Source organism: Talpa europaea, assembly GCF_964194135.1.
Source record: "Talpa europaea genome assembly, chromosome: 11".
NCBI lineage: Eukaryota > Metazoa > Chordata > Mammalia > Eulipotyphla > Talpidae > Talpa > Talpa europaea.
In genome coordinates, this window is record NC_140078.1 from 594,854 (window position 1) to 616,163 (window position 21,310).

The 21,310-nt window shown below is 71.1% G+C and overlaps 1 protein-coding gene across 1 annotated transcript; it reads left to right on the plus strand.

Annotated features, from left to right (window-relative positions):
* Nucleotides 1–346: 346 nt before the first annotated feature.
* On the plus strand, nucleotides 347–20,519 carry TAF4 (TATA-box binding protein associated factor 4; the record flags this gene model as incomplete). Its single annotated transcript, XM_084246795.1, is given in 17 exon segments — nucleotides 347–603; nucleotides 605–627; nucleotides 630–1,529; nucleotides 9,228–9,394; nucleotides 10,122–10,241; nucleotides 11,106–11,225; nucleotides 11,598–11,720; nucleotides 12,136–12,225; nucleotides 12,548–12,772; nucleotides 13,148–13,313; nucleotides 13,548–13,662; nucleotides 14,371–14,540; nucleotides 14,748–14,878; nucleotides 15,470–15,595; nucleotides 15,880–15,936; nucleotides 16,596–16,715; nucleotides 20,352–20,519. Coding segments are annotated over 17 exon segments (3,078 nt in total).
* Between the last annotated feature and the right edge of the window lie 791 nt (nucleotides 20,520–21,310).

A 21,310-nucleotide genomic window follows, 5' to 3' on the forward strand; every position in this document is an offset into this window, starting at 1 on the left:
CCGCGCCGCCGCCGCCGCGCCCGCCCGGCCTCTGCCGCCGCAGCCATTGGTCGCGCCTTTTAAGCGCGCGCCGCGGCCAATGGCGGGGCGCCGGGCGGGCGGCCGGGCGGCGCCGCGGCCAATCGCGGGGCGCCGGGCGGCGGGCGGGGGCGGGCGCGCCGCCGCGCCTGCGCACCGCCGCGCCGCCGCCCTCCCCCGCGCCGGCCGCCCGCGCCCCCCGCCCGGCCGCCGCCCCCGCCCCGCCCGGCGCGCGCCGCCCCCCGCCCGGCCGCCCGCCCGCCCGCCCGCGCGGAGCCTCCTCCCCGCCCAGCGCCGGCCGAGCGGCGGCGGCGGGGGCCGAGGGAAGATGGCGGCGGGCTCGGATCTGCTGGACGAGGTCTTCTTCAGCAGCGAGGTGGACGAGAAAGTGGTGAGCGACCTGGTGGGCTCGCTCGAGTCGCAGCTGGCGGCCAGCGCGGCGCCCCCGCCGCTCCTCGCGCCCCGCGCGCCCGAGCCCCGGGCCGCGGCCGCCGGCGCGCTCGGGAACCATGTCGGAGCCGCCGCCGCGCCGGCCGAGGGCGCGCCCGCCGCGGCGCCGGAGCCGCCCCCCGCAGGTAGGGCGCGCGGGCCTGGGCGCGGGCGGGCGCCGGGCGGGCCGCCGCCTCACCGCCGCTTCCCCGCAGGGCCCGCCGCCAAGCTGGGCGCGCTCGAGGCCGGCGCGCCGGGGCCGGGGCCGGGGCCGGGGCCGGGGCCGGGGCCGGGCGCGGCGGCGGCGCCCGGGGCCTGCGCGCCCGGGGCCGGCGCCGGCGCCGCGGCCGCGCCCGAGCCCGCCGCCAAGCCCGCCGCCCGGCCCGGCGCCGCGCTCGCCCTGAACGGGAGCGCCGGGCCCGGGAGCCCGCTCCGCGCCGCCGCACCTGCCGCCAGCCCGCTGCCCAACGGGCCGCCCGCGCCCGCGCCGCCCGCCGCCTCCGTCATCCAGACGCCGCCCGGCCCCGGCGCGCCCGCCGCGCCCGCGCCCCGCGCCCCCTCGCCCCCCGCGCCCCCCGCCGCGCCCCCCGCCGCGCCCCCCGCGCCCGCCGCCGCCCCGCCGCCGCCCGCCGCCGCCGGCCTGGCCCGGCCGCCCGGGCCCGCGGCCCCCGCGCCCCCCGCGCCCCCCGCGCAGAACGGGGCGGGCGCCGCGCCCCCCGCGCCCCCCGCCGCGCCCCCCGCGCCCCCCGCCGCGCCCCCCGCCGCGCCCGCGCCCGGGCCCGGGCCCAAGGCCGACTCGCCCAAGGCCGCCGCGCCCGCCGCGCCCCCGCCGCCCCTGGCGGGCCCCGGCCCCGGCCCCGGCCCCGGCCCCGGCCTGCTGCTCGGCCCGCCGCTGCCCGCGCCCGGCGCGCCCGCCGCGCTGCCCAAGGGCCCGGCCGCCGCCGCCGCCGCCAGCCTGCCCCGCGCGCCCGCGCCGGCCGCCGGCGGGATCCGGGCCACGCTGACGCCCACCGTGCTGGCCCCGCGCCTGCCGCCGCCGCCGCAGAGCCCCGCCAACATCCAGAACTTCCAGCTGCCCCCAGGTGAGTGCGCGGGCGGGGCCGGGGGGGCGGGGGGCGGGGGGCGCCACGTCCCCCACTTCCCCAGCGAGCGGCCTCCGGGCGCCCCCGGGCTCGGCCCCGGGGCTGTACGGCAGGTGGCCCGGGACTGTCGTTTCTGGCTGAGGAAGTGGGGTCCCCCGCGTCTTTGGGCTGGCCTGCGGCTCCTGGGGCGCCTCGGTGTGTCTCAGTGTCCCGCCCGGCCCGGCGCTCGGGGCTGGGAGGGCGCAGTGCCCGGCTTCCCCCACCCCCGCGAGAGCACCGGGCCGGTGGAGCAGCACCCCTGTACCCTCGTGCTCTGGGGAGGAGCGCCTGGTCGCCCTGCAAGAATGTGGGGTCTTCAGAAGCTCAGGCTTCCCCAGCCCGCCAGGGGGGAGAGTTCCACGCAGGTGGGGGCCGCCACCCGCTCTCGTGTTTTGGGGTGCCAGCGGGGGCTGCGCACCTGAGGAGGGAAGGGCGCTGTCAGCTGAGCTGCCGGCTGCGCTGAGCCACCTCTGCGGGCTCTGCTGGCTCCTGTGTCTGTGGGTGCGTCCCTGAGCCCTCCTGCAGCTGTGCGTTGGGGTAGAAGAGGGGGCACCTTCCCACCTGGGGGTGGCTGCGTGCAGGCGCACTTCCCTCAGCCTGCGGGGGCCTCCTGGTGCTCCGGCCCTGCTGTCACCCCGCTGGGCTGCCGGGGGAGGCCAGGGTCCCACCGGAGCCGACGTCTCGCTGGGGGAGGGGCTGCGGTTTGGGATGGACACTCCATGTGCTGCCCTGGACACCTGGGGCTCAAGTTCCTGGGACGCTCCCCGTGACCGCCCTGGGCGCTGGCTCTGCCAGGGTCCCAGGAGGTCCGGTCGGTCCCCGGGCCCAGCCGAGCTGCGCCAGCTGGCACTGGGCGACAGGCGCCGCGGGCTGTGCCTCCGGGGCCACGCGCCCTGGGAAGTCAAAGATGGGCCTGGACGAGGTGGCTGTATATGGGCACCTGCTGAGGGTGGGCTCCTCCTGCAGCCGGGGCCAAGGGCGCGCAGCTCTCCCAGCTGCTGTCGCCCTCTGGGCCCACCCTGTGAGCCTGAGTGAGTGCAGGGAGGGGGCGTGACCTGGGGAGGGGGTGTGACCTGGGAAGGGGCGGCAGGGTCTGCAGAGCGCTGGGTGCCAATGAGGAGGCGCCTGCCCCGGGCTCAGTTCCGCGGCGGAGAGCAGAGACACAGGGTTTGTGAACGTCTCCTTGTGTCCACAGGAGCCCCGTGGACTCGCTTGTAGCAGCTCCGTGGTGGTGGCTCTTGTCCCATGGCTCCGCAAAGCGGCATTTGTGTTGAGGTGAAGGGAACGTGGCCCAGGCTGTCCCCTGGGCGCAGGGACGAAGTGGGGCCCTGCAGAGGCGCGGCCGCCCAGCACCCTGACCAGCTTCTGCTGGCTCTGGGGCGCTGGCGGGGGCAGAGTGGGCTGCAGCTGGAGAGGCCGCGGGACTGGCGTGCACGTGCAGGCCGCTCACGTCTCGGGCTCCGGCGGGAGTGCTCCTGCCGCCCGTCTGCCCGGCGTCGGCCCTGCCCAGAGAACTCGCTCCTGCCAGGCTGCGGTGTTGGGAGGGGCAGGCTCTGCCCGGGACGGAAGGCCACTTCCTCGTCGCGGCCGCCTGCGCTGGACTAGGGGCCACCCGCCCGCTCCTCACTTAACGCGATCGCTCCAAAGGTCGGGCGCCAACTCCCATCTGGGGACTCCGGTGACTTGCCGGGCAGGAGGCGAGCAGCGCCGTGGTCGTGAGAGTGCTGTTGGGGCTCCACCTGGGCGGACGCCCTGGCCGCGGGTGCAGGAGCCGGAGCTGCTGGTGGCTGCTTTGGCACCAGCACCGGTCTCAGAGTATAGGTTTTGTGTTGGGTGGACGCTCACGCTCCAACCTGGCTGTGGCTCCGCGGAGCCTCAGTTTCCCTGCCAGATGGCAGGGTTGGATGGGGGAAGCCCGGAAGTCCCCCAGCCGAGCGCCCCCCCAGGCAGGCAGTGTTCGTTATTCACGCCCTGCCCTTGACCGAAGCATCTGCCGTCACATGCGTAGCGAAACCCCGCAGCTCGGTCCCCACCGAAGCACGCTGGCCATGCGAACGGGCCTGGCCAGGAGGCCCCACGCTGGCGTGCGGGTTGCAGATGTGGGGACCAGCGTGGCTCCCGCAGTGTGGGCTGGGGGCTTTCCTCTCCGTGCACCGGGGTTGCTGTGGCCTTTGAATGAGGAAAGAAGTCATCTCCAGGGAGCCAGGCCAGCCCCGTGGCCAGGGAGCCCACACTTCTTGGCGCCCTGAGGTGGGGCGAGTGTTTTGCTGGTGGGGTTGGAGGTTCTGCTCCTCTGATCTTTCCTGGGGCCCTTGGTCTCGCTGCTGATGGTGCTTGAGGGCAGAGCCCTGCCTTCCTGAGTCTGTTGGGCCAGGAGGGTGCACTCCTGCTTGCCAGGGGCCCCGCGCAGGAAGCTGGTTAAGGAGATGTCCGGGTACTCAGTGGGCCGGGCCGGAGGGCCTGCCGCCCGGGGTCCCGTCCCCTCTGGCCACGAGGCCGCGGGTGGGCCCGGGGCTGTGTGTGCTGGGCGGTGCCAGGCGGGGCTGGCCCCACTGCAAGTCCCACGGGTCTCACCGCCCTGCACCCTAATAAAGCAGAGGTCCTTCCTGACGTGCTCCCGGGCCCGGCGGCGCGTCAGTGTAAGCGTGCGTCGTCTTCAGTGACTCGCTTGAAGGAAGTGTTTATAAATAGCTCGTTATGTGTGAGTTGATCAAAACATAATTAACTGTTTTTGAAAACCTTGAAGCGGCGATGTAAAAGGACTCTGGAGAAACTTGTCTGCGATTTGGGGTAATTTGCATAGTTCTCAGCGGTACTTTTCTTGTTGACAGCAGCAGGACCCCCAGACTTGCCCCACGCTCGCCGGGAGGCAGGTGCTGCTCAGCCTCTCACCTGGGAGGCTGGCCAGGCCCTCGCTTCTCCCCAGGCCCGCGCCGCCTGCGGTTGGCTGGAGAGGAGGAAGCGGGCGGGGCCGCCCCGCGAGGCTGTGCACCTGGCGGCAGCGGTTGCCGTGGCGTCCGCTGGGGGTGCTCCGAACCTCCGGCCTAGTGATTGCTCCCTGACCCGCCCCCGGCCCGCTGCGGCGTGTGTGGGGTCAGGCCCGTGTCTGCATAGGCCGCGAAAGCCCCGAGCTGAGTTGTTGGCTTCTCACACGCCTGGAGCGTCAGCGACGGGGAACTCGACTCTCAAAGCCACGGGAGGAGTCCCCGGCTCGCAGCCCCAGCTCCAGGGCTTGCCCAGTGTTAGATGCCGTCCCTGCGCGGCGGCGACTCCTCCGGCTGCCGGCCTGGCCCTGTGCCCCAGGGCACCAGGCAGTGGGCTCCCTGCTCCTGGCGGGCGGGTGCTTCTGGCGGGAGGGTGCTGCGTGGGGCCCGGGCGCCGGCCTCTGTGCCCTGCGGTGGGGCTGCGCTGACTCGTCTCCATCCCAAAGTCAGTCGACGGGACCCGCCGCCGCTCCCAGGCTGGTGGGCGTGTGGCGGGGTCTCAGTGTCCCCAGCCCCGCGGGGTGGAGGCCCACAGCAGTTTGTGTGGCTGCATGAAGTGGACGTCAGGGCTGGACCCTGAGGGCCCCGGGAGGTGTGTTTCCGGGCCCAGTGGTTGGACCCCTGCGTGCACAGAGCAGGTTGGAGGGGCCAGCGCTGCGGGGCTTCCTTCATGCTCGGGCTGCCGGGCTGGTGCCAGTGGTGGGAGCGGCAGGCTCTGGCCTGGGACACTCCCCAGGGCAGGGTGGCTTGAGGGGTCAGCCGGTGAGTCCGAGAGCCCTGGAGTGCCGGGAGCAGCTGTGGGCGGTGCTGAGGCCAGGCCGTGGTTGGCAGGTCACCTTCCTGGGGTGGGCAGCAGCGGCAGCTGACTGCATCAGGGACCAGTGCCCGAGGATGGCCCGGGGCTGGCACCTCAGAGGGGCTGGAGGTGGGCAAGGGGGAGCCACGTGCCGCCTATGTGGGCAGAGCTGCCGTCGGGGACCGGCCGTCCTGTCGGCTGCCCAGCCGCCCGCGGGCCCGCCCCCACCGGGTGCCGGAAGCACAGCTGCCCGCCCTCTGCCAGGAACCCGCCTTGGACGCCAGTACCTCAGGCTCCTGCAGCGTGGCTTCTGGACGCGTGGCCCTCCAGCAGGCGGGGCAGCAGGCGGGGCAGCAGGCGGGCGCGGGGCTGAGTCAGGGAGGTGCCGGGCTGCCCTCCCGCCCCGCCCTCGCGGCCACCTGCCTGCACTTCCCCTTTTCTGGGCTCACGGCAGGTCCTTGTGGACTGTGGGGAGGGAGCCCTGTGGCCCCCTGGGTACGGCCTCTCCTGGGGCTGTCGCCCCTCACCCCCCATGGGGCCGGGCAGCCCAGCAGACGTGGTCCCACCGCCATGGGCCCCAGCCTGTGGTGGGCCGTGCGGCTGGGGCTGAGGGGGTGCCTGATCCCGCTCGGGCACAGGGTCCTCCTTGCTCCGGAGCCCCGCGGGCGGGTGCGGTGTCGGGTGCGGGCGCTGAGAGGGAGCTGGGGGTGGGGCAGCGGGGCTGCCCCGGGCATGCCGGTGGGCTGGCGGGGCAGGGAGGCCGGTCTGAGGCGGAGGAGCGGGGCTGGGGCGCCGTGGCCGTGGGCGCCGGAGGGCACGGTGTGTGCAGCGGAGCTGGGTCCAGGCAGGCCGGCGTGAGCCGCGAAGCCGGAAGAGGAGCGGGGCACGCACAGACCGCCGGGGTCAGGCCGGGCTGTGGGCGTGGCCCGTGGGGAGGCCGCCTGAGAGAGGCCAGGCGATGTTGTTCCCCGGGAGCTCTGGGGGCCGGGCCGGCCGGGCGCTGTCCCCGCCTCCTGCCCACTCCTCCACCAGCTGGACCCGGGGCCCAGCCAGGCGCTGGCTCTCCCCACAGCTCTGGACCCGTGGGTGGGCTTGTGGGGCCCTCCTGTGTCCAGAGGGCAGGGGTGGGGCGTGGCGGGGCAGAGGGCTGTGGTGGGCAGGGCAGGGCAAGGGTTGCCGGAGCCCAGAGCTCCACAGGCCCCGCTGGCCCTGTGGTCGGTCCGCCCGCCCTGAGCTCCCGCGCCGAGGCCTGGAGGGCCAGGTGGGGCCCCTCCAGCAGGTCGCGCAGCAGAGGGTCAGCCAGGCCAGCCGATCAGTGCTTGGGCTTCTTGGGCCGGTTCCTCTTAGGCCCACCTGCCTTGTCCCCAGTTTAAGCTGATGGACGTGATCCCCAGGGCGGTTCCAGAGTGGGGGGGGCAGCATCCCCCAGTGGGGATGCAGTTCAACCCCTCGTGTGCTGTGGGCCCGGTCAGGGAGGCGCAGGTGGGCTCAGGGCTGCCCTCTGCGGTCTCTGGACTGGCGGGGGCTGTGAGCACGCCGGGACCCTCTGTGCTCCTGACCAGCTGAGCCATGGCCGCTGCCCTCCCCACCACACCAGGGTGCTCTCCATCCTGGCTGCAGGCGAGTGTCCCTCAAGGGGTGCTCCGGCGAGCTCTTAGTTTGCACCCCTGGAGGTCAAAGCATCTCCCATCTTCAATTTTTTTTTTTTTTTAATAGAGGCATGCTTTATTTATTTGTTTGCTGGTTTGTTTGTTTGTTTTGTTTATACAAGCACTGGGTACAGTCAGAAGTGCGGGAGGGCAAGAGGATTCACCAGAGCCAGAGCGGGGAGCAGAGCAGGCAGAAGGACCGAAGGACACTGCCGAGGGGAGCAGCGGGCGGCAGGAGAGGTCTGCGCGCCATGCGGGACCCTCCTCCGGTGGCCGGGGAGCAGCCGGGGATCGAACCGGCGCCGCAGAGGCCGCGGGCAGCTTCGCAACCCAGCGCTCAACCGCTGCGCCACCGGGGAGGCCCTTCAGTGTTTATTTTGAAAACTTCGAGGCTTACAGAACGGCCGGGGCCATGCGTTTCCGACCCCACGTGGGGTCAATGGTCTTGGTGCCTGGGACGGTGCCGGGTGCCCGTGGAGCTGGGTCTGCCCGGGCTCTGGGCAGGGCACAGGGAGGGGCCTCGGCGCCCGCCGGCTTCCAGCCTGTGCCCAGAAGCGCTTCCCCGGAAGTGAGGTCATCCAGGGCTCCCGGGTGGGTTGAAAGCGCCGGTCACCGTGTGCTTCTGCTTGACCTACATTTCGGTTAAAAATACAGAAGGTGCTGACACGGGAGGTCAGAGGCGGGTCACGCAGAGTGAGCCAGGGTCGCCCTGGTTTGTGCGTGCGGCCGGGGTGTCTGGGGGGCCGCCCTGGCCCCCGCGCGCTCCAGTCAGGGGCTGCTGTCGTGCCCTGGCACCCGGTCCCCACTGGCCGAGTGGCCTGCGTGGGGCCTGTCCCTCGCACATCCGCGGTTGTCGGTCCCCGAGTGTCTGTGCCGGGCCCCGCCGGTGCGTGCTTGGGCTTCTTCCCTGGGCCGGGGCGACAGAAGGCCGCGCGAGGGGACGCTGCAGCTGTTCTGCCCGCCGGCGCTGGCAGGCTGAGGCCACAACGTGGCCCTGCCGCTGCGGCCAGTGGCTGAGCGCCTCCGGCCCCCGCCGCTGCCCAGGCCCTCCGGGACCCTGGCCCCCGTGGACCACAGTGCTGCTGCTCCGGGGCCCTTGTCACAAGCGCGTTGATGTAAAGTTTGTGGGGAGAAGCTTCTGACGGCTGAGGTGCGCGTCGGCTCTGAGCCAGTTGCGGGCCTGGCTGTGCGCCGCTGGCCGGTCCCCAGGGCAGAGGAGGGAGTGGTTGGGCGGGGTGGCCGGTGCTCGCAGTGTTCCCCTGGTCCCTACCCTGCGTGGGCTTGGGGTGCTCCAGGTGGTCCTTGGCTGCAAGGGGCTGCTTCACCTGCATGGAGCCTGGGGCAGGCACCGGGCTGCCTGCTGTCTGGGTAGCGCCCGACGCCCTCCTGGCCCCGAGCAGCTCCTCGCAGCAGCCGGGTCGGGCGGCGGCCTCAGGTCTGCCTCGCTTGAGGGGCAGAAGGCTGTTTTGGGCGTTGCGTGGTGCTTCGCCCAGAGTGGGGCGGGCGCGGGGGCCTCCGCCGATGATCGTTGGCTTCGCCAAGGAGCCGGCCCAGTGACTTCAGTGACGTCCTGGACCCCGGGCGGCGGGAGCAAAGCCAGCAGGCTCGGAGGATGACGGCCTGATGCTGGGGCTCCCAGGGCGCCCCCGGCGGCCGCCGCGTCTCCCTGCCCTCCCTGGGCCCGGCCCCGGGCGTGGAGCTGGGTGTGCCGGCCCTGGGAGGGAGGGTGTGGGCCCTGCCCCCCCCCCCCCCCCCCGCCCGCCTGTGAGTTGGATGGAGCGAAGGTGGCTGCGCTGCTGGCCGTGTGTGCCGCCAGGGCCCGGTCGGGCCGGCTGGCAGGGTTTGCGCTCCGGTCACTTGGCTCTGGAGCCACACGGGCCAGCGTCCTTCCCCGTGCCTGTTTTGGGTGCCCAGGTCTGTGTGGCCCAGCCCACATGTCGGGGGCCCTGGTGGGGCAGAGCCGGCCTACAGGCTCCAGTGCTGGTGGCGACGGGCCCCGGTGGACAGGCCAGGTCTGGGCAGGGCGGGTTGCCCCGGGCGCTGGGGCCGGCAGCCGTGTTGTGAGCCGTGTAGGGGACGCGTGCATGGGTGTCGTTGTCCCTGTGGCGGTGGCCCCGGCCCGGCTGACCGGCAACGTGAGTCTGTATGTTGGTGGCCTCTTCTTCCCGCCCGGCCAGGGTCTCTCTGGCCAGCAGGGTCGTATCCTCAAGGCCAGCCCCTCTGTCCCCAGGCATGGTCCTCGTGCGGAGCGAGAACGGGCAGCTGCTGATGATCCCCCAGCAGGCCCTGGCCCAGATGCAGGCCCAGGCCCACGCCCAGGCCCAGCCGCAGACCAGCATGGCGCCCCGCCCTGCCACCCCCACCGGGGCCCCTCCCGTGCAGATCTCTGCCGTGCAGGTGAGTCCGGAGCCCCTGTCCTGGCCCCTCTGTCTGTCCTGGGACTTCGCCCTGAGCCTCCGTCTTCGTTTCTGTCTGGCGGAGATCCCACCGGAGCTGTCCCGGGACGACAAGGGCTGAGCTCAGGCCTTGGGAGTGTTGAGGCTGTGGGGCCGAGGCTGCTGCTGTCGTGGGGGTGCCGGGCGCCGAGGACCTGCTGCGGCCGTGTGGGCCCCTCCAGGAGCTTGCACATAGGGTCCCTGCCTGCACCCCAGCTGGTAGCAGGAGTGGGCCTCGGCTGCCCTCAGTCTCCTGGGGCCGGACCGCTCTGTCGGGCTAGCTGGCCGGCAGCACCTACAGCAGAGCCTGGAGCATCCTGGAGGGCGCATTCCGAGATGCCACAGCCCCGCTGTTGAACCCCGAAAGGCTCAGGGCAGTTCTCGTGGCGGGGAGCTCTGTGGAGTGATGCCCCGTGTGTTTGCCTCGCCTATCCGCCGTCAGCTCCTCTCCTGCCACTCCCGGCGCCGGGAGCCAGCGCCTCGGGCCCCCCGGCATCTTCTTTGGCTCTGACTGTTCTTGTGTCCAGGTCTGGGAGGGCCGGTCATGCCATCCAGCTTGGCGGGGTACCGGAGAGCCAGGGTGACTTCCTGAAAACTGCAAGCCACTTGCGTGCCCTAGTTCTTTGCGGGTGGCTTTTGGGGTGCACGGTGATGGGGAGTCCTGCTCAGTGGCTCTTACTTGTCTCCAGGCCCCCGGAACCCCAATAATTGCACGGCAGGTGACCCCAACAGCCATTATCAAGCAGGTGTCTCAGGCGCAGACGACGGTGCAGCCCAGCCCCGCGCTGCAGCGACCGCCTGGAGTGCAGGTGAGCAGGGCCGGGGCCAGGGCGGGCTGGGGCGCTCCCGGGCAGGTGTGAGCTCGGCCAGCCATGGCTCTCAGGGAGGCTTAAAAGCCACGAGAGCTCAGCACCAGGCACATGAGGATGGCCCCTTGGCAAGGTCACGCGGCCCTGTGCCCGGCATGTGGGCGGTCCAGCCCCAGAGAGCCCCCAGCCTAGCCGACCGCAGTGCCCGGGCGGTCATGTTCTGAGGAGGCCAGGGACGAGCAGGCTGACCGCTGGGGCAGTGCGCGTGTGCCCCATGACCAGACAGGCCACGCCCGTCCCCCCACCCCCCACCCTGGCGGTTCCTTCCTCGTCCTCTTTGAGGTTTCTCTGCTTGGAGCTTTTAGCTGCAGAAGTAGCCGGTGCTTGGCATCGCGAGGGGAGAGCACTGAGGCCCAGGAGCCGCGTCCCGGGGTCAGGTTGCGGGCAGCCTGTCCGGATGGCTTGTGAGCCGAGCTCGGGCTGCACGGCTCCCGCTCCGGGAGGGAGGACGGGGCCTTTAAAACCTGGAGCGGGAAGATGGGCTTTGGAGGTCGGGAAAGCACAGTCTAGAGGTCCCGGCGCCGTCACGTGGGGCGGCGGGGTCCAAGCAGGACGCCTCTGCCCGGCTGAGGGAGCGCAGGCGGCTGCCTGGTGGGGTCCGGCTCGGTCCCTGCTGGCTGCGCCTGCGCTGGCAACGGGCGGGCAGCTCACAGGGGTGCCTCGTGGCCTGGCGCTGGGCTCTGCCAGCTTCGTTCCGCTAGGCCCGCAGTGGGTGGGCCGCGGCCTGGCTGCGGCCCCCACCAGCCGTCCTGTGCACCCTGTCTGCGCCGGCTGGGCGCCCGCTCAGAGCCCCGGTTCTCCTAGCCCCAGCTGGTCCTGGGCGGCGCGGCTCAGAACACCCAGCTCGGGACGGCGACGGCGGTGCAGACGGCGACCCCCCAGCGCACGGTGCCCGGTGCCACCACCACCTCCGCGGCTGCCACGGTGAGTGCCCAGGCTGGCCCCCAGGCACCACGGGGCCAAGCCCCCCCCCCATGAGGACTGTGTGGGAGCTGCAGCGACTGACCCAGTAGTCAGCATGCCCACTGGGCTGCCTGGGTGCTCGTGGGGGCCTTGTGCCAGCGCCCCAACTTGCTGTTTCTCTGCCCAGCGCCTCCTGTCAGCTGCCAGCGCGGCTCAGCTCCCTCGTGAGCGTTTAGATGCTGCCTGACTCTCGCTTAGTGCAGCCCCTGGGGACCTGGGCTGCAAGAGGTGGGGGCCAGCGAGTGGGCCCGGGAGCTGGGCTGGGCCTGCTCCTCCGGCGGAGCCGGGGGCCTGCCTCAAGACGCCATCCCTCTGTCTTTACCTTGGACTCAGGAAACGATGGAAAACGTGAAGAAATGCAAAAATTTCCTATCTACGTTAATAAAACTGGCTTCATCCGGGAAACAGTCCACGGAGACTGCCGCCAACGTGAAGGAGCTGGTGCAGAGCTTGCTGGTGAGGCCCGCAGAGCGCCCGGCTGCAGGGCCTGGGGCTGCTCCGCCCTCCTCACTTCGCCTCTCCTGACGGCCTCAGGCAGAAAATGCTGAGGCCAGAAAACGCGGGGAAGGGGTCTGGTGCACCCGGGCCTGTGCCCCACCCTCGGCCTCCCCCTGGAGTTGGCCGGGGCTGCTCAGTGCATGGGGTGGATCTAGCGAGCTGTCCCCGACTCCCTGTGGCACCCGCACTGGCTGGCCCCGTGGCGTGGGGGCTGTGGGCAGCAGGCCCTGAGTGGGGCTACCTGTGCCCAGGGCCAGCGTCCAGCTGGGAGGCCCCACCGCCCCGAAGTGGGCTCGGTGTGAATGCAGCTTGGGGCCTGGGGCGTCCAGGACTTCATTCATGTTAGAAATTCAGTGTGAATTTTGTTTTTAAGGATGGAAAAATCGAAGCAGAAGATTTCACTAGCAGGTTATATCGAGAACTTAATTCTTCACCTCAACCTTACCTTGTGCCTTTCCTGAAGGTAATCCCCAGGTGCCTCTGGGGTGCAGCGGGTGGGCCTGTCGGGGTGTTACCCACGGGCTGCGCGGGGCGCTCAGGAGAGGTGCTTCTGCAGTGGTGCCCCTGCGGGGCCGTGTGGGGCCTGCTCCCAGACAGAGGGGCTGCAGGAACCCGGCGCCCCCAGGGCCCTGCTTCGCTGCTGTCTGTAGGGGGTGCTGGTGCCCCCACAGCGGGCCCCCTGGGGGCTGGGCTGCACTGTGGGGTTGCGCTCCTCCCCCAAGTCGGGCCAGGGAGTGAGGGTCCTGCGCTGTGCGGCCGCCCACCCGTATCTGTCTTCCGCCCAGAGGAGCTTGCCCGCCCTGAGACAGCTGACCCCCGACTCCGCGGCCTTCATCCAGCAGAGCCAGCAGCAGCCGCCACCCGCCTCGCAGGCCACCACGGCCCTCACGGCCGTTGTGCTGAGCAGCTCGGTCCAGCGCACGGCCGGGAAGACGGCAGCCACGGCGACCAGTGCCCTCCAGCCCCCGGTCATCAGCCTCACGCAGCCCACGCAGGTTGGCAGGCGGGCAGTGCTCCCTCCCTGCTCACTTCTGGCCATGCTAGAGACACGGCGCCTGGGGCCTGAAGGCACAGGCAGGGCCAGGCCCCAGAGAGTGTCCCGCCCGGTGGGCTGGGTGAGCGGGCTGCTGCCCGTGGGGCTGTGGGCCATGGCTCTTGTGGCTCCAGGGGTGCAGGCGGGACTGAGGGCAGCTGCCACCCAGCCGGTGTCAGAGCCACCCCTGTCCCTAGAGGGGCAGAGCGAGGCCCTTGAGCTCTGGGGCCCTGGCCTCCTCTGCTGGGTGGGGCCTCAGAGCCCCCCACCCCTCCGTGCTGCCGCCACATAGCGCTGCCCTTGCGCAGGAGCTGCTGGTGGGGCCGCCCTGGGAGGGTGTACCGGCCTTGAGTGCTGGACTCTGCCACAGGTGATCCAGCAGCCGCCCAAGCCTGGGGCGCTGCTCCGGCCCCCGCAGGTGACGCTGACGCAGACGCCCATGGTTGCACTCCGGCAGCCCCACAGCCGCATCGTGCTCACCACACCCCAGCAGATCCAGCTCAACCCGCTGCAGCCAGGTGGGTCCCGCAGCCCATGCTGCCTCCGGCGCGCCCCCATCGCCCCATCTCCTTTATCTCCCTTGCGGGCACCCCCCACCCTGTGCCCCTTGTGCCACGCGCTGGTGCAGGTCGCTGCCGCGTGGAAGCAGCTCGACAGAGGCGGGAAGCTGTGGTGTGGGCGGCTCCTCCCCGTCCGTCGCCCCGGCCAGGGCAGGTCCCGGCGGCGGGGACAGCCTGTCTCCCGTTTTGCAGTCCCCGTGGTGAAACCCGCTGTGTTACCGGGAACCAAAGCTCTTGCCACTGTCTCGGCCCAGGCAGCTGCTGCTCAGAAAAATAAACTCAAGGAGCCCGGGGGAGGCTCGTTTCGGTAAGGGGCGGGCATCCTGGCTGCGCGGCCGCTGGCCACTGGCCGCTGGGGCGACTTCCTCCGCGAGCGCGTGCGGGGGCCCTGCGCAGCGGGAGCCGATGGGCAGCCCGGGACGCACGTCCCTCCGCCTCTCGGACGCCTCCCCACGCCCTGTCCTTGGTCGTGGGGCCAGACAGCGGGACACGAGGGGCGGGGTGGCGCGGCCATCGTTTAGGAGGGGTGCGAGCTTCAAGGGCCCCGAGGCTTTCACGGGACCTGCCCCTCCCGGGAACCGAGTGCGCGTCCACCTGTCCCGGCGTGCCGGGGGCGGAGGCACACGGAGCCTGCTCAGCGCCGTCCTGCTCAGTGTCCACTGGCCAGGAGGGCGGTCTGGGCCCGGCGCGCAGGCGACGGTGTTTGCGCTGCCCTGGGGTCCCCGCGGGTCTGCAGTCGTTTCTAAGCCCTGCCTCTGCTGACAGCCTTTAAGGAGTTGGGGGGTGGGGGGCAGGGCCCAGGCGACGTGCGCTGAGTGGGGATGTTGCCAGCGCTAGCCCTGGCGAGCCCTCTGCCCATGCCCACCCCCCTGCCCTGTCCCTCAGCGCTCCGGGGAGTGCAGACCCAGATCTGCTTCCCTGCGGTTCTGATTTGGGAAGAGCAGGTTCCCCGCAGCCTTGCTAGTGCCCCCGAGGGGCCCCCCTTCAGTTAGTGATGTCGCCTTCTTTTCTGAAGGGATGATGACGACATCAACGATGTTGCGTCAATGGCAGGAGTGAACCTGTCCGAAGAAAGTGCTAGAATTTTAGCCACCAACTCGGAGCTGGTGGGCACCCTGACGCGGTCCTGCAAAGATGAGACCTTCTTGCTCCCGGCCCCTCTGCAAAGGAGGATCCTGGAGATAGGTGCGCGAGGTGCCCCTGCCGCCCTGGCGTCCCGCGGGCGTCCCTGTGTGGACACGGTGCTCCCGGGAGCTGCGGGGCCCCTCCCCGCCCCAGGCGCTTGGGCTGCCCGTCGCGGCCTAGAGCGTGACTGGTGGGTGGCAGCGGACAGCAGCGTGGCGAGGGAGGCCGCGGGTCCGGTGGCTGAGAGATTCATGTGCCAACCCCTAGGTAAAAAGCACGGCATCACGGAGCTGCACCCTGACGTTGTGAGCTACGTCTCCCACGCCACACAGCAGAGGCTGCAGAGCCTGGTGGAAAAAATATCGGAAACGGCCCAGCAAAAGAACTTCTCTTACAAGGTGACGGCTGGCTGTGCTCTGAGACCGGACTGCGGAGCTGGGCGGGTTCAGGGAAGTGGCCACTTGCCCCAGCCACGTGCTCTGCCCCCCAGCTGGGGGAGGGGTGGACGGTGGGGGGGGGCGCCCTGCGGGGCTGTTCACCTCTACCAGGCGACCTGTCTGCCTTTGGAAATCGGGAGCCTCTTGCCTGTGGGCGCCCAGGGCTTGGCCGGGCGCCCCGGCCTGCACACGCCGTGGGGTCGGTGTGGAGGGGCGCACTGCACCAGCGCCAGGTTCAGTGCAGGCACCGAGTGGACGGCCGCCCCTGCGCCCGGTGCTGTTCGGGGGCACTGCAGCGGTGGCTTTCCACCTGCCTGCAGGGCGAGGGGAGAGTCTGCAGCCACCTCCCTGAGCCGCCGCAGAGGCGCGTTAGTGTTGCTGAAAATGCCGAAGTAGACGAAGGGTCCCAGGGTGACCCCAATGAGAGTTTCTGAGATCGGGGGGTCTCGGGGGGCTGCTGGGTCAGCACTCCTGTGGGGCCTGCACAGCGGGGCTGTGTGCAGCCCAGCTGGGCCCCCAGGTCCATGACTTCGGTCTGTCGCTTTGCTGCAGGATGATGACAGGTACGAGCAGGCCAGTGACGTCCGGGCTCAGCTCAAGTTTTTTGAACAGCTCGACCAGATTGAGAAGCAGAGGAAGGACGAGCAGGAGCGGGAGATCCTGATGCGGGCGGCCAAGGCACGTGGCCAGCCCCGGCCGCTCGTCTGGTGGTGGGGGCGGGCGGTGGGGGCTGGGCTGGGGAGGGCAGTGGGCAGGACCGCGCTGGCTCGTGGTCCGGTCAGCGCCTGGGCGCCCGGCTGGTGTGCAGACGCTGTTGATCTTCTTACGTTTTCGTTTCTTTCCAGGAGGGGCTTTGTGCTCCGCGCGTGAGGGAGGTTGGCACCGTGCCCTGTCGTGGGGCTAGACGGCCGGGTCACACGCGGTCCTAACTTACTGTTCTTTTTGATCTCTTTGAAAAAAAGTCTCGATCCAGACAAGAAGATCCGGAACAATTACGGCTGAAGCAGAAGGCGAAAGAGGTGAGCTTTCTCAGGGCAGGGTCTCCGCTGCGCCCCAGCCAGCGCCCATGTCCAGCCCCCTGTCCGGCAGGCGGGAGGGGCCCGCTCTCAGCGGCAGTGGCGCGGCACTCCGTGGTTTGGTGAAGGCTTTTCTCTGCAGTCTGCCTCCTGCCGAGCGGCAGTTAGCGGCTCTTTTTAGAATTTGTTCATATTTCCTGAATTTTTAAGACAAGCAGGTGCTGCTTCCTCCTTCTGATGGTAAACTATGTTCCCTGTTTTATTTTAATTTTTAAAAAAGATTTATTTATTTATTTACACAAGCACTGGGCACAGTCAGAAGCGCGGGAGGGTGAGAGGATTCACCAGAGCCAGAGCGGGGAGCAGAGCAGGCAGAAGGACCGAAGGACACTGCTGAGGGGAGCAGCGGGCGGCAGGAGAGGTCTGCGCGCCATGTGGGACCCTCGCCTGCGGCCGGGGATCGAACGGGCGCTGCAGAGGCTGCGGGCAGCTTCGCAGCCCAGCGCTCGACCGCTGCGCCCCTGGGGAGGCCCTATGCTCCCTGTTTAAAAAAAGCGAGAATGTTAAGAAAGCTTTAATTTAGAAAGTGTCAGGAGCCCCCCTGGCGTCTGTAGTAAGCAGAGGCCACGTGCGTGGACCGACATCCTCTGTTCCCCTCAAAGATGCAGCAGCAAGAGCTGGCGCAGATGCGGCAGCGGGACGCCAACCTCACGGCGCTGGCCGCCATTGGGCCGCGGAAGAAGAGGAAAGTGGACTCGCCAGGCCCGGGGTCGGGCACGGAGGTATGGGTGGGCTGCGGCCCCTCGCCCAGAGCCCCAGAGGGCCCTGTGTGGGTGCTGGCGTCACTGGTCCTCGGAGCCCAGACCTGGGGACCCGTCTGTGTGCGGGGGTCCCCGGGGTCCACACCCCGCTGCTGGCTGTGAGGGCTCAGCCCGCGCATCACCTTGTTTTTGCCCTGAGAGGTCAGTTGTGAACGTCAGGCCTGCAGGGCGGTGCGCCGGGAGGTGGCCGTCTTCTGCCTTTCCCTCTGTCCCTGAGCCCCTCTATTTCACCGCGGGGCGCCAGCGCGGGGTGTCAGCTCATGGAGAGACGGAGGTTCCCAGGCAGTTTTGCAGATCTGGAACCCTGTCCTCGGAGGTGGCCAGCGGCGTGAGGCTGCGTGCCGCTCGGGGCTCCTCCGAGGCCGTCCTGGCCACCAGCGCCCCCTGACTGGTGCTCCCACGCCCTGGCCGGGTCCTCTCGTGGGCCGCTTAGAGGGGGCCCCCAAGCATCTGGGGTTTGTCTGTGTTAGGTGCCGGGCCGGGGCCTCTGCTTCAGGCTGACTTTTTCCTCTGCACCCAGCGTTGGGGTCAGGGTGCCTGGCGGGCCTGTGTCCCCGCCCGGGCTGCTCCTGCCCTGTGTGCTGGGCCTCCTGCTGCGATGCGATGCGCTGCCCGCCCGGCCCGGGAGAGCTGCCTCTCACCGGGTCCACCGCTGCCCGCCTGGCCGGAGCCTCCTGCTGCCCTAGGCCCGGCCGCTTGCCTGTTTACGTCTGTCTCGTGGCCGCGGCCGAGCTGGCCCCTGGGTGCCTGGTGGAGCGCCGGGGCCGCGGGCTCTCGCGCTGCAGGAGTTGGGTTGCTGCGGCTCCTGCTGTCGGCGCTTTACTTTCGCTGCGGTGTTGGCGAGGGGGCGGGAGAAGCCTGCCAGCGCCTAGGGAGCGCCCGCTGCCCTGGGAACGCCCGCGGCCAGCTCCTGCCCCGCTCCCCGGTTTAGTCTTCATTTCTCAAAAGAAGTTTTATTTGTGATTTTTTTTTTGTCACGTTGCTTGCTCATTCCCATTTGTGGCGTTTTACGCTTTCTAGTGCCTTGTAACGTCTCAGTTTCGGAGCAGGATGCCCGTCTCTGGCGTCTGGCGGAGCCGGCTGCTGGCCCCATCCCGCCGTTCCCTGGGGCGAGGCGGCGCCCCCTTCCTCCAGCCCCAGGGGCTTTCTGGGGCGGAGCTGGGGCTCCTGACCTGTCCAGGGCGCATCCTACCTCCCGCGGCGAGCGGCCCCTTGCTGTGCGGACCTGTGGTCGTGGGGACCGAGGCTGAGCTGGGGCTCTGGTCATTCGGTCCCTGCAGCCTCTGATTTGAGCTGGGCCAGCGCGGCCCCGGCCCCCGGGCTCCGTGAGCGCAGAGCCGGAGAGCAGGCCCCGGCAGAGGCCCTGCAGGCTGCCCCTCCTCCCTAGGGAGCCGAGGGCCGCTGGTTCTGTCTGGTCAGGCCCAAGGGGGCGTCTGGGCTCCCACGTGCCGGGCCAGGAGCCCAGGTCTGTGTGTTGAGGTGTGAGAGGCCTCGTGCCCCGGGCAGTGGCCGTCGTGGTGCTGCCTGTCCGGCTGCTTGAGGTACATCTCCCCGGCCACTGGGACGTGAGCACCGTCCCTCTAAGTTGCCATCCGTCTGTCCTCCTGTCGTCCTCAGGGAGGTGTTGGCAGGGTCCTGCTGCTCCTTCAGTGGGGTGGGCAGCCCTGTGGTCCAGGCCCAGTGCCCTGCAGGCTCTGTCCTCGGAGCCCGCCGTCCCTGCCACCGGCCTGCCCCGTGCCCACCCGCCCCAGGGCTCCGGTCTGCGGCCTCCGCCTTGCAATGCCTGGGCCTGGGAGCTGCCTGGAGCCTGGGGCGCGTCCTCTGTGGGGGGCTCCAGGTGCCCGCCTTCTGGCCCGAACGTCCCTGAGTGCCCCAGGTCTCTGCAGCCTTGGCCAGAGTCCCGAGTCCTGGGCGCTGGTGCCTCTGCAGAGTGGGGCAGGGCCCTGCGCAGGGCCAGGGGAGAGCTGGCCGGGCCTGGCCGTCCCTCCGCCCGAGTCCACCCCCTTCCCGGGGCCTGTGTGTCTCGGTGGGGCTGGGTCAGCTGGTTTCGGGGCTCCCTGTCCAGCCCTCACCGCGCCGCCTCCGCGGCCTGGCTCCTGTGGGCGCCGCCGCGAGCCCCTCCTGCGGCCTCCCCGGCGCCCCCGGCCTCCCTCGCCCCGGGCCTGCGCGTCTCCCTCGGCCCCGTCCCCCGCGGGGGGCTCGCGCCGGGCTGGCCTGGTGGTTGGAGTGTCCTGCGCGCGCCGGGCGGGCGGGCAGGCCGGAGCCGCGCGGGGGACGGGTCTGCGCGGGCCGCGCCCGCCACCTGCTGGCCACGGGCGGCGGCGCGGGTGGCCGGTGCACGGGGCCGGCGGCTGCAGGAGGGCCCTGGGTCCGGGTCGGGCGCCGGGTCGAGCGCCAAGTCAGGGTCGGGCTCCGGGTCAGGGTCGGGCTCTGGGTCAGGGTCGGGCGCCGGGTCGGGGTCGGGCTCCGGGTCGGGCCCCAGGTCGGGGTCGGGTCAGGGTTGGGCTCCAGGTCGGGCCCCAGGTCGGGGTCGGGCGCCGGGTCGGGGTCGCGCTCCGGGTCGGGCGCCGGGTCAGGGTCGGGCGCCGGGTCAGGGTCGGGCGCCGGGTCGGGGTCCGGGTCGGGCTCCGGGTCAGGGTCGGCCTCCGGGTCGGGGTTGGGCGCCAGGTCGGGGTCGGGCTCCGGGTCGGGCCCCAGGTCGGGGACGGGCGCCGGGTCGGGGTCGCGCTCCGGGTTGGGCTCCGGGTCAGGGTCGGCCTCCGGGTCGGGGTCGGGTGCCGGGTCGGGGTCGGGCGCCGGGTCGGGGTCCGGGTCGGGTTCCAGGTCAGGGTCGGTCTCCAGGTCGGGGTCGGATGTCGGGTCGGGGTTGGGCGCCGGGTCAGGGTCGCGCTCCGGGTCAGGGTCGGGCCCCGGGTCGGGCTCCGGGTCAGGGTCGGGCTCCGGGTCGGGGTCGGGCGCCGGGTCGGGGTCGGGCGCCGGGTCGGGGTCCGGGTCGGGCTCCGGGTCAGGGTCGGCCTCCGGGTCGGGGTCGGATGTCGGGTCGGGGTCGGGCGCTGGGTCAGGGTCGCGCTCCGGGTCAGGGTCGGGCCCCGGGTCGGGCTCCGGGTCGGGGTCGGGCGCCGGGTCGGGGTCGGGCGCCGGGTCGGGGTCCGGGTCGGGCTCCGGGTCAGGGTCGGCCTCCGGGTCGGGGTTGGGCGCCAGGTCGGGATCGGGCTCCGGGTCGGGCCCCAGGTCGGGGATGGGCGCCGGGTCGGGGTCGGGGTCCGGGTCGGGCTCCGGGTCGGGGTCGGGGTCCGGGTCGGGGTCGGGCTCCGGGTCGGGGTCGGGCGCCGGGTCGGGGTCCGGGTCGGGCTCCGGGTCGGGGTCGGGCTCCGGGTCGGGGTCGGGCGCCGGGTCGGGGTCGGGCGCTGGGTCGGGCCCCAGGTCGGGGTCGGGCGCCGGTCGGGCTCCGGGTCAGGGTCCGGCTCCGGGTCGGGGTCGGGCCCCGGTTCGGGCTCCGGGTCAGGGTCGGGCCCCGGGTCGGGGTCGGGCGCCGGGTCGGGGTCGGGCGCCGGGGCCGGTCCGGGCCGCCCCGCCCTGACGGCGCGTCCCCCGCAGGGCTCGGGCCCGGGCGCGGCGTTGCCCGGCGGCTCCGGCGGCGGCGGCCCGCGGCAGTTCGCGCGGCAGCGGATCACGCGCGTCAACCTCAGGGACCTCATCTTCTGCCTGGAGAACGAGCGCGAGACCAGCCACTCCCTGCTGCTCTACAAGGCGCTGCTCAAGTAGCGCCCAAGCCATAGCGGGGCCCCCGCCCGCCGCCGGCCCCGGCCCCCCGCCCCCCCGGCCCCCGCCCCCCTATTTTTGTACCGTCGGCGGCGGCCGCCGACTTTTAGCCCGTCCCGCGCCCCGCGCCCCGCGCCCCGCGCTCTCCTCGCTCTGGTCGGTGAAGCTGCGGGGCGCGGGGCGCGGCCCGAGAGTCTATTTTACTTGCACTGTGTTTTTTAGCTCAAAGTGGAGACGCGGACGAAGGGAGAGCCGGGCGGGGGCGGCCCCGCGGCCCCGTCTTTGTACCTATTTTTTTATCGCAGATACGCTGATTGGTTCTTTATATTTTCAGAGGTTTATTGTATCAAACTCCCCGGACAGGACTTTTATGACCTTCGGACGCGCCGCCTGGACCCGCGGCCGCGACCCCGCGCTCGACCTGATCAGTATTTTTTACCGACCCGACCTGTCGCGCCTCTTTCTTTGTCTTTCAGGACCCCCGTCTTTCCATTTTTTCATGTAAATTTTGCACAGTTACTTGTTCATATGTAAATATTTTACTTTCAAAAATGAAGTTTTTAATTGCTATTGTTTTATATAGGATTGAAAGAAAATTAACTCCTTTATTAAAAACAAATTTATCTGTACGTGTTTCGCCTGTGTTTCCCGTCGGGTTCGCCGCGGGGCGCCCTCCAGCCCCCCAGGGGGCCCCGCCCCGCGCCGGACACCCCGCGCAGGAGGCCCCGCCAGAGCCGGGCGCGCCCCGGGGGTCCCCAGGGCGTCTGCTGCGGGCCGGGCCGTCGGGGGGTCCG